The sequence below is a fragment of the Ascaphus truei genome, chromosome 8 (assembly GCF_040206685.1).
Source record: "Ascaphus truei isolate aAscTru1 chromosome 8, aAscTru1.hap1, whole genome shotgun sequence".
Lineage (NCBI taxonomy): Eukaryota > Metazoa > Chordata > Amphibia > Anura > Ascaphidae > Ascaphus > Ascaphus truei.
In genome coordinates, this window is record NC_134490.1 from 72,008,616 (window position 1) to 72,020,908 (window position 12,293).

Here is a 12,293-nt window from a genome sequence, read left to right on the forward strand (position 1 = left end):
AGGTGACTAGGCGGAAGCGAGTTTATCGTCTTGGAGGGAAATACAAATGAGCCAATGGGAGAAGCACATACCGGATAGGCAATGGCTTCCCCAGCCGGGAGGATTTCCCCCGCTGGTCTTTGGGACCATGATGTCTGGGGGAACAGCCAAATTCTCCACTTTTTGGGCCGATGGTCCCCTGGCCCGATCTCTGCCCCTGGCCTCTCTCTCTTTTTTACCCTGCACCTCTCCTCCCCCTCCAGCAATAGCCAGTTCTCCGTACAAGCAGACTACACAAGGGGTTTCTCAGTGCCGCGTGCCCAGAGACCATGGCTATGCTTTATTGTGGCATAACCCCGGTTTTAAACTTTAGTACAGTTTTATACACACAGGAATAAAGAATATAGTTACAGGGCATGCAGAGGCTACCGGGCATATAAAAACATGGTTGCACCGGGAACTGATGGCCAGATGAGCCCCAGGGAAGAACGCGTAGGGGCCAGGGACTAGGTTTAACCTTTATTATGCTGGTCATATGCCTTTATTATTTACTATGCCTTTATTTTGCTGGGCCCCTTTCTGTCACAACTCCTTCTTGGTATTATATAAGTAGACACATCATTTGTTTAATACCTCTGCCTTCTCCTTATCACCCATAATGTTTTTAGCCATCTCACACTGAAAGGGTCCTATGTACTATTTTTTTTTATCTTTTTGTTAATAATGTACTTAAATAACTTTTTTGGACTGATTTTTGCACTACAATCCCTTAAAAAAATGCTAATTCTATTGCCCTTTTGCAACTTTCGTTACATTCTTTATAATTGTGATATGATGCCTCTGTCCCTTCTGACTTTAATATTCTAAATGCCGGCCTCTTCTTTTCCATTTACTCTCCTACCTGTTTATTAAGCCACATTGGTTTGGATTTGTTTCCTTTCTATTTATTACCCAAGACTATACAGTGATAAGTGCTTTTCTAACAATGTTTTAAACACTGTCCATTTAATTAATTCATTTTTTCCTGCAGAACATAGTTCCAGTTTATTCCTGGTAAAATCCTTAGTTGCATCAAAAACGCCATTTTTTATCACATTCTGACAGAACTTCTGCTATTCACAGATCTGTCAAAAAAATCGCTTCCCATTCTTATACCATCCCTGTTGTATATATATACACTTGCTTACACTTATTTTTAGGTAATTATGCTGTTCAATTGTAAATATACCATTAAAGTGAATAATACACTTATCTCGGCTTTGTCGCTGTACTACTCTATCCCACAGTAACCAGAAATTAGGACTATAAGGTTTGAATTTGCAGCAACATAGGGTCACCACCATCAGTGGTACTGATAACAGCAAAAGACAGAAAGCCCAGGCGCTACATCCAATATGACAATTTATATAGTTAAATACTTATCTATCTTTCTTCTCATAAGTAAGAGTAATTTAGTCAAATTCTTTGGCCAATGTAATTTTAAGCCTGTAACCACGCCACAGTATACCTTTTTTTACAGGTCCTAACACTATCTGTAAACGTTCTCTTTACCACTCCGTTGGAGGAAGAAGTCTTAATACACTGGTCATTCACAGGTGCAGAGCCGACTGGGATGTGTGCAGGGTTTGGTGCAGTGACAAGGGCGGGGCATCGGCTCTTACCTTCTCAGGTGGCATCTCACCCTGCATGGTCCTGTTATTATGGCTCCAGAACATCAGATGGTGTCGTGTTGCCATGACACCGGGATGCTACGTGACGTCATGGAGCCATGCGGCATCCTTTGCCATGGCAACGCGGTGCCACAGGGCGTCCTAATGTCATGGCACCATGACGTCACGTTGCATCCCATTGTCAAGGCAACACGACGCCATTTGACGTCGCTGAGCCATAATGATGGGACCGTGCAGGGGGAGATGCCAGGATGAGATGCCGGGAGAAGTTAAGAGAGTTAAGGAGGCCCAGCGCTCTCCCTCTGGCAATCAGTTTAATTGTTGTGGAGGAGAGCATGAGGCCTCTGTAATCGCAGGGCTCAATGCAGTGGCACCAACTATTGAAAATGTTGAAATTGCCTGATGAGGTGTTATCAGCGCACACAGTACCCATGCAAGCTCAGAGTTGCACCGCCTTCACGCCGGCCCTACACAGGTCTATCAAAAGACTGGCTTGTGTTCCTCTGAGCTTGCATGGGTACTGTGTGTGCAGATAACACCTCATCAGGCAATTTCAACATTTATTCTAGAGGTTCACACAATCTGTAGCATTCTTATTCGAGGTCCCCAAATGTCATGATGGCAACGAGGAGTGTGAATCTGTTGTACTTTCCATGCTGGAAAGTGTGGAAGTTGAAGGGGAACGCAACTCATTCAGTTGTGAATATGCAAAATGAGAAGAGACACAATATAGTGCAACAAAGTCTCTATAGGTGTATCTCCAGATTCAGTAGTCTTCTATAAATTCAGAACTCACATTTTCTCTGAAACAAACGAGCATGTAACCCAAACTCAGGTGGGTAATGATGGTGGGATATATTACGTAGATCCTCCCTCTCTCTGTGTCCTAAGATTCTTGAGGATGTCTGGATGTCACTCAGAATGATACGATAACAGTCGTGTATAGATGGGAAAACGAAAAGCCAAACATAGTGTGTACCAATAAAACGTAACAATTTAATCACTAAAACCATAAAGATGTATGCTTACATTAATAAAAACATATCCTGGGCACATAGGAAAAGCGAACACTGCTTCCAGACTCTCAGCCCCTCCGCACGAATCTCCCGTTGCGTCACTTCCGGTTTACCGACGTTTCATTTCCGGTATCGCGGCGCGGTTGAACTTCACCGAATCGAGGGGATCCCAGGTGCAGACAGGTGCAGGTGAGTGGCGTCAGCAGGGCGCTTCCGACTCTACGCGTTTCGCTGGTGTCGCTTCGTCAGGAGTCCAGGATGAAATGTGAGTTCAGAATTTAAAGAAGACTACTGAATCTGGAGATACACCTATAGAGACTTTGTTGCACTATATCGTGTCTCTTCTCATTTTGCATATTCACCACTGAATGAGTTGCGCTCCCCTTCAACTTCCACACGTTCCAGCAAGAGGGATTCCTGTGGACCATCCTTCCAAGGGTTTTGAGCAGCATTTCTTTATTTTTCACTTATTTTTATTTTCACTTATTTGCACTTTATTTGCACGATATATATATACATTGTTTATTCACAGTCACTTTTGAAGTCACATTATATATCCATCACTGTTTATAATCTCTTAGAGCGCTGTTAGAAGTTTTTTCACTGTACTTTCCATGCTGCAAGCTCTGAAAATTATCTTGTTGGAGCTTTGGCGTTTCCAGTTCATTTATCACACTGCTGGGTTCCTCTGTTTGTGTCATGAGGAGCGGTTACACATTGCAGGAGGAGGGGATGGGGGGGGGGGCGATTTATGGGACCCACAAATGACGGTGACATTCCTCAAATCGTTTATCTTTCAATAATTCACCTTCGTTTTTGTAGCGTCATTAAACTCAGCCAGGTTGCACTGGCCAACATATCACCAGTGGGTGTAAAACACTCAATTAACATGACGTGATAACAGGTGGACAGATTAGGCAATGTTCCAGTATTGAAGCGCTATGTACATTAATGGCGCTATATAAATAAAGACATACAATGCAATACAACTGTACGGTGCACATATACAGATGTTGATAAATGGGTGCAAAGTGCTGCCATGGACTTCCACAGAAGTCCCCGTTCTGCATCATGCCAGGGAAGCACGGCTGTCTCGCTTATCACATTGTACCATGTCTGCATTTCAGGCGCACACAGATAAGAGGGATGAAGAGTACACTTATGGGAAAATTGCAGCTAGATATGGGCACAGCTATCTCTCGCTGGCAGACATGTATGTGGTCAGCAATAACTCTGTGCACATCCGCCCCGTCAATGGTTCAGCCGCGTGTGACAGGAACGTGTCCGTCTATGTGGATTATACCATCAGAGAGGAGCAGGGGGACGAGCTGGACTTCTTCTATCTGGTGAGGCTGAGGGGTCAATGACCAATATACATGTCTCAGGGAGGGGTTCAGTTTCAGACAGGAAGGGACTCGGTGTAACTCACAGGGACGGGCTCAGTGTCACACACACATCGAGAGGGGCTCAGTGTCACACACACATCGAGAGGGGCTCAGTGTCACACACACATCGAGAGGGGCTCAGTGTCACACACACACATCGAGAGGGGCTCAGTGTCACACACACATCGAGAGGGGCTCAGTGTCACACACATCGAGAGGGGCTCAGTGTCACACACATCGAGGGGCTCAGTGTCACACACATCGAGAGGGGCTCCGTGTCACACATATAGAGAGGGGCTCAGTGTCACACACATAGAGAGGGGCTCAGTGTTACACACATACAGAGGGGCTCAGTGTTACACACATACAGAGGGGCTCAGTGTCACACACATACAGAGGGGCTCAGTGTCACACATATAGAGAGGGGCTCAGTGTCACACACATACAGAGGGGCTCAGTATTACACACATACAGAGGGGCTCAGTGTCACACACATACAGAGGGGCTCAGTGTCACACACATACATAGGGGCTCAGTGTCACACACATACAAAGGGGCTCAGTGTCACACACATACAGAGGGGCTCAGTGTCACACACATACAGAGGGGCTCAGTGTCACACACATACAGAGGGGCTCAGTGTCACACACATACAGAGGGGCTCAGTGTCACACACATCGAGAGGGGCTCAGTGTTACACACATCGAGAGGGGCTCAGTGTCACACATATAGAGAGGGGCTCAGTGTCACACACATACAGAGGGGCTCAGTGTTACACACAAACAGAGGGGCTCATTGTCACACACATCGAGAGGGGCTCATTGTCACACACATCGAGAGGGGCTCAGTGTCACACACATACACAGAGGGGCTCAGTGTCACACGCATAGAGAGGGGCTCAGTGTCACACACATACAGAGGGGCTCAGTGTCACACACATCGAGAGGGGCTCCGTGTTACACACATCGAGAGGGGCTCAGTGTCACACACATCGAGAGGGGCTCAGTGTCACACACATCGAGAGGGGCTCAGTGTCACACACATCAAGAGGGGCTCAGTGTCACACACATCAAGATGGGCTCAGTGTCACACACATCGAGAGGGGCTCAGTGTCACACATATAGAGAGGGGTTCAGTGTCACACACATACAGAGGGGCTCAGTGTTACACACATACAGAGGGGCTCATTGTCACACACATCGAGAGGGGCTCATTGTCACACACATCGAGAGGGGCTCAATGTCACACACACATAGAGAGGGCTCAGTGTCACACACACACAGAGGGGATCAGTGTCACACACATAGAGAAGTGCTCAATGTCACACACACATAGAGAGGGCTCAGTGTCACACACACACAGAGGGGATCAGTGTCGCACACATACAGAGGGGCTCAGTGTTGCTCTTTTCCCTCTCTCCATAACACCTTTTACCTTTTCTCTCTATCAGGTCCTTGTTAATGGTAAAATTACAATTACCGGCCAACACACAGCAATAACAGCAGGAATAAACGCAACATGTAAGGTCTATCTAATACCATGTCCCCTCTCTTCTATCCCTCTCTGTCACCTGTTTGTCCTTTGTGCTCTCCCATTTTATATTGTTATTCTCTGCTTCTCTCTCTCCCTCTCTCTCCCTCTCACTTAACCTCTCCCTATCTGTGTCTGTCTCTGTGTCTCTGTCTCTCTCTCTCTCTCTGTCTCTCTGTCTCTCTTTTCCTCTCCCTTTCCCTCTGGGCCTTCTCTCCCCCCCCCCCTTTTCTCTCTCTCACCCTCATTATTTACCTTCTCTCTATCACACGTCCCTCTTTGATCCCCCACTTCCCAGTCTGTGCTGGATCCATAGAATTCTCTCTCCCGGTCCGTGATGTTTCGCCCTCCGGGAAGCTCCTGGTTTTCACTGTGTCCCGTTTCGGACATGTGGCTGCTGACACCATAACTTTTGATGTGACACCGTGCCTGAAAGATGATGTATGACATTAACAGGAGGAGTATACAGTGATGACATAGACATGATGGGTATACAGTGAGCTGCGAGATAGATTTGATGGGTATATAGGGGAGGATATAGATTTGATGGGTATACAATGGACTGTGACATATATATGATGGCTATATAGGGGCTTGTAAAATAAAGATGATAGCTATATAAGGGCTGTTACGTTGATATGAGGGGTATATAAGGGGCTGTTAAATAGATATAATGGGTAGATAGGGGGGCTGTGACATAGATATGATGGGTAGGTAGGGGGCAGTGACATAGATATGATGGTATACTGGGGCTGTGACATAGATATGAGGGGTATATAGGGGCAGTGACATAGATATGATGGGTAGGTAGGGGCACTGACAGATATGATGGATATACAGTGGGCTGGTCATATAAATATGAGGTCATGTGATTTTAGGTGAATTTGGGGTTCTCAGAGGATGAGGCGATCCCGGGGTCAAAGGTCAAGCTACATCTCGGGGCCACTCCAGGCTCCTTGTGTGCACTACGCGTGGTGGATAAGAGCGTGGTGCTGATGAAACCTGAGGACGAGCTCACAGAGACCAAGGTGACTACACAATGTTACATACAGTATAGCAGGGGTCTCAAACTCAGTCCTCAAGGGCCACCAACTGGTCAGGTTTTATGGATATCCCCACTTCAGCACAGGTGGCTCAATCAGTGGCTCTGTCTTTGATTGAGCCACTGATTGAGTCACCTGTGCTGAAGCAGGGATATCCATAAAAGCTGGCCTGTTGGTAGCCCTTGAGGACTGAGTTTGAGACCCCTGCAGTACAGCAAGGTGACAGTGACAGAGCCAGCACTCACAGAATTATTATTTACAGGTACAGAGGCACAGAATTCCATACATCCCATTATAATACCTGCTTGATGTAACTCTTCTTACTGACACTCCCCAATTCTCAGGCTGATGCCCACATTAGTGGATCGATACATTGATTAACTTCCTCTAGTATTCCCTTCATACACTACTGCTACAATTATTATCTATAGCTTATTTAAATGTTCAGATTTGTTGTTAGCTGTAACACCTTTTAAAGAAACAACACGAGCTTTCTTCATAGATGGATTATAAAGTACATAGTGTATTAAACCACATTGTTATATTTTTCATGTGTACCAAGCTTTCCAAACCTCACAGGTCTCCTCTGCATGTGTACAGAGCTTTCCAAACCTCACAGGTCTCTTCTGCATGTGTACAGAGCTTTGCAAACCTCACAGGTCTCTTCTGCATATGTACAGAGCTTTGCAAACCTCACAGGTCTCTTCTGCATGTGTACAGAGCTTTGCAAACCTCACAGGTCTCTTCTGCATGTGTACAGAGCTTTCCAAACCTCACAGGTCTCCTCTGCATGTGTACAGAGCTCTCCAAACCTCACTGGTCTGTACTGTATGTGTACAGAGCTTTCCAAACATCACTGGTCTCTTCTTCATGTGTACAGAGCTCTCCAAACCTCACAGGTCTCTTCTGCATATGTACAGAGCTTTCCAAACCTCACAGGTCTCTTCTTCATGTGTACAGAGCTTTCCAAACCTCACAGGTCTCTTCTGCATGTGTACAGAGCTTTCCAAACCTCACAGGTCTCTTCTGCATATGTACAGAGCTTTCCAAACCTCACAGGTCTCTTCTTCATGTGTACAGAGCTTTCCAAACCTCACAGGTCTCTTCTGCATGTGTACAGAGCTTTCCAAACATCACAGGTCTCTTCTGCATGATTTCTGACAAATAAGACAAGTGGACATATGTGAGGCTTAAAGATCTCTGTATTTCATTATTTCGCTTTTCAAGAGTTCTCATGTTGGTCCATTAAAAGTATTACAAACATTAACAAATCTACACCTCCAAAAACCAGCCAAACTTCTTGAACTTGGACCAACATTAAAATTGAAAAAAGGTGTGTTGCTTGTATAGTGAATGTATGTAAAAAGAGCGTTTGTATATTAAGTTCCATATACTATGCGTTGTGTGTATAGTGAGTTGCTTGTGTAATGGGTGTTTGTATAGCGAGCACTTTGTATAGCGAGCACTTTGTATAGCGAGCACTTTGTATAGCGAGCACTTTGTATAGCGAGCACTTTGTATAGCGAGCACTTTGTATAGCGAGCACTAGGTTAGTTGAAGTTTCTGTGCATAATCCAAAAGAAAGAGCCACCAACTGAGGCTTTGATCAGAAGATTCTGACACCCCAGTGAGACAAAACAAACTCAGAAAGAAAAGTAATATTGTGGGAATAATGATATAATGGCAGCAGTGCCCTTTAAAGACTTATACAAATGAAAGCAGAGCCCTAATAAAGTGTTTGATCACGTGATGAGAAGCTAACAAATCATTTATTTTATTGGTTGTATTGATGAATCTATCACTATCTTTGGAGTCTCGCCTTAATTGTGAAGATAAGAAACCAAGGTATTAGTGCGTTTCTCGTTACCAAAATATATACATATTCTGTGTATAGATACAGAACCTCTTCCATTCCAACTCCTACGGCAGACGCTACAATGGGGATTCATTGGACTACAACTTGTGCCATAACCGCAAATCCCTGCCAAATGGGGATGGCAGTAGCACTTCCACCATGACTACCTGGAATGATTATTATATGGGATATCCAGAGAAGAAGAAGGATGTGGAGAAATTAATCAAGGTTAGTGGACTGTCAACAGCATGAGATCTGGGGTGGGAATACAATGTATTTGAGGCCCCTTTAGCTCAAGGAGATGAATCCAATGTTGTGTATTGGGTGACTTTAGGAACCATTAGATTGAGCAGCCCAGGGTTTAAAGCTGCAGTTCAGTCAATATCCTGCATGTGTGTTTTTTTTAATAAATCAGTTCTGTAGTAAGAAAAAATACTTTTAGCATTTTCTGTTTTTAAAAAAAACAACTTTGAAAGACCAATTTTCTTGTATTCTATTTTAACAGCCATTTGCTAAGGCACTGCCCCTTCATGTCCTGTCACAAGCCCTGGCACACCCCTTTGTCAGGCCTGCCCTCCCTCTAGCACATGTCAGTGCAGGAGTGCTCATGAATATTCATGAGCTTCCACTGACAGACAAGCAGATTATAAACAAATCCCAGCTTTTAATATGTCACCAAATTTCAACCTATCAATACATGGAGAACGAATTGACCTGCAGCTATACAGTTCTTTAGGTAATTAGAGATTGTACACATAAAACTATTGAAGTAAAAAATAAAAAATAAAAAAGACTGAACTGCAGCTTTAATGAGCCTACACTGTAGAGCTCATGTGATGGATGAAATATAGACCCCCCAGGGCTAAATTATGGCACCTGATTGGCACAAGGACATCTCTAAGGTTAAATTGAGACCAATCCTGGCACATATATGGCTGTATTATGGCTCAGAGGAAATGTGGACTGCTACATTTTCTGACACTGAGTACACTTAATATTACATTATGTACTATCGATTATGTTTTTTTCTGTGTAGGCAGAGTACTGTGCAATTTGCAGCATCAAATACATTACTTATACCGGTGTGCACAGCAATATTGCTGGAGAATTAGGTGCAGTGGGAAGGCAGGAGAGAGGAAACTGTGTTGGTGGAAGAGCTCATTATGGGCTTTCCAGAAATCATTGCTCTTCAACTGGCTCTTGAAGAGGGAGAGAAGGGGTTTCCAAAGATGACCATGCATGAGGCCTGTGCATAGCCAACACTGTGATGGTCCCTCTGCAATGTACAGCTCTTGTTTGCTTGTTAGCAGAGTTAGACGAGAGAAAAACAGCACCTGATACAAAGCCACAAGAAATGTGATATGTATTTGTCTGCATTCAGGATTCCTAGTGTATAACCTTCTAATATATCCCCCAAACCCATCTATTCCCACCCCCACCCCACTCTAAACCTTCTTTCCCTTCACTCACTCATCCCTTTCTCAATATTCTCCCTCCCACTGAAGCCTCTTTCCCCCCACTTCTCATCCCTTTCACCCCACCCTTCCCTGCTCATCAACTCATTTCTCCCACCCGGTCACCATCCCTTCACTTTTTCCTCTCAACTTCTCTCATCCCTCCCACCCTCTCCATTTCCCTATCCTCACACTCTCTCATCCCTCGCATCTTTTCACTCTCCTCACCCACCTCCTCACCCTCTCTCATTCCTCACATCTTTTCCCTCCCGTCACCCTCTCAATTTACCTCTCCTAATTCTCTCTCATCCCTCTCCATTTCCCTCTCCTCACCCTCTCATCTTTTCCCTCCCCTCACCCTCTCTTATGCCTCCCACCATCTCCCTTTCCCTATCCCCACTCTCATCCCTCACATATTTTCCCTCTTCTCACCCTCTTTCATCCCTCCCACCCTCTACCTTTCCCTCTCTTATGCCTCGCACCCTCACCCTTTCCCTATCCTCACCCTCTCATCTTCTCTCTCCGCACCCTCTCTCATTCCTCCCACCCTCTCCCTTTCTCCCTCCTCACCCTCTCGCAGCCCTCTCACCCTCCCCCTTTCCTCACGCTCTCTCATCCCTTGCACCCTCTCCTCACTCTCTCTCATCCCTCACACCCACTCCCTTTCCCTCTCTTCTCCCTCTCTTCTCCCTCTCTCATCCCTCCCTCCCACTGTCTCCCTTTCCCTCTCCTCACCTCTCTCATCCCTCAAAACCTCACGCTTTCTGTATCCTCACCTCTCTCATTCGTTGCACCTCTCCATTTCCCTCTCCTCACCCTCTCCCTCTTCTCTCTTATCCCTTGCACCCGCTCCTCACCCTCCTCTCATCCCTTGCACCCTCCTCTCTTTCCCTCTCCTCACCCCTTGCACCCTTTCCATCTTATCTCCCTCTCTCACCCATCGCAGCCTCGCCTCACTGCCCTGCTCTCTCTTTACTGTGAACACAGGATATGGGACTCACCATTCTAAGCAGCTGGAAGATTGTGGCTCCTGTGACGTGTAAATTCGACTACTATGAAATGAGGAGCACAAGTAAGAAAGAGGCCCTGATATAACACCCAAACAAGGCATTCCTCGCTGATTCTATATAATGACTACCGCTGATATAACACCAAGACAGTGCATTCCTCACTCACTCTACATAATATCTACCCCCTAATATAACATCCAGACAATGCACCCCGCACTCTATATAATGTCTACCCCACTAATATAACACCAGACAATGCACTCCTCACTCTATATAATGGCTACCCCCTTTATACTGTATAACACCCAGACAACGCACTCCTCTCTATATAATATCTACCCCCTAATATAACACCCAGACAATGCACCCCGCACTCTATATAATGTCTACCCCACTAATATAACACCCAGACAATGCACTACTCACTCTATATAATGTCTACCCCCCTAATATAACACCCAGACAATGCACTCCTCACTCTATATAATGCCTACCCCCCTAATATTACACCCAGACAATGCACTCCTCACTCTATATAATGGCTACCCCCTAATATAACACCCAGACAATGCACTCCTCACTCTATATAATGCCTACCCCCCTAATATAACACCCAGACAATGCACTCCTCACTCTATATAATGGCTACCACCCTAATATAACACCCAGACAATGCACTCCTCACCCTATATGCCTACCCCCCTAATATAACACCCAGACAATGCATTCCTCACTCTATATAATGCCTACACCCTTTATATAACAACCAGACAATGCACTCACTCTATATAATGGCTACCCCCTAATATAACACCCAGACAATGCACACCTCACTCTATATAATGTCTATCCCCCTAATATAACAGCCAGACAATGCAGTCCTCACTCTATATACTGTCTACCCCCCTAATATATCACCCAGACAATGCACTCCTCGTTCTATATAATGGCTACCCCCCTAATATAACACCAGACAATGCCCTCCTCACTCTATATAATAGCTACCCCCTAATATAACACCCAGACAATGCATTCCTCACTCTATATAATGTCTACCTCCCTAATATAACACCCAGACAATGCACTCACTCTATATAATGGCTACCCCCTAATATAACACCCAGACAATGCACTCCTCACTCTATATAATGCCTACCCCCTTTATATAACACCCAGACAATGCACACCTCACTCTATATAATGGCTACCCCCCTAATATAACACCTAAACAATGCACTCCTCACTCTATATAAATGTCTACCCCCCTAATACAACACCCAGACTATGCACTCCCCACTCTATATAATGCCTACCCCCTTTATATAACACCCAGACAATGCACTCCTCGTTC

At 45.2% G+C, this 12,293-nt stretch overlaps 1 protein-coding gene across 1 annotated transcript in view; it reads left to right on the forward strand.

The window, feature by feature from the left end:
* The window catches only part of LOC142501952 (alpha-2-macroglobulin-like protein 1), an 81,253-nt gene that overhangs the window by 22,674 nt on the left and 46,286 nt on the right, over nt 1-12,293 (forward strand). The window contains exons 14-19 of the mRNA XM_075612583.1: nt 3,793-4,011; nt 5,501-5,570; nt 5,879-6,021; nt 6,459-6,608; nt 8,518-8,706; nt 10,920-11,004. Coding sequence (XP_075468698.1) covers nt 3,793-4,011; nt 5,501-5,570; nt 5,879-6,021; nt 6,459-6,608; nt 8,518-8,706; nt 10,920-11,004 — 856 coding nt within the window. The remainder of the gene's footprint in view (nt 1-3,792; nt 4,012-5,500; nt 5,571-5,878; nt 6,022-6,458; nt 6,609-8,517; nt 8,707-10,919; nt 11,005-12,293) is intronic.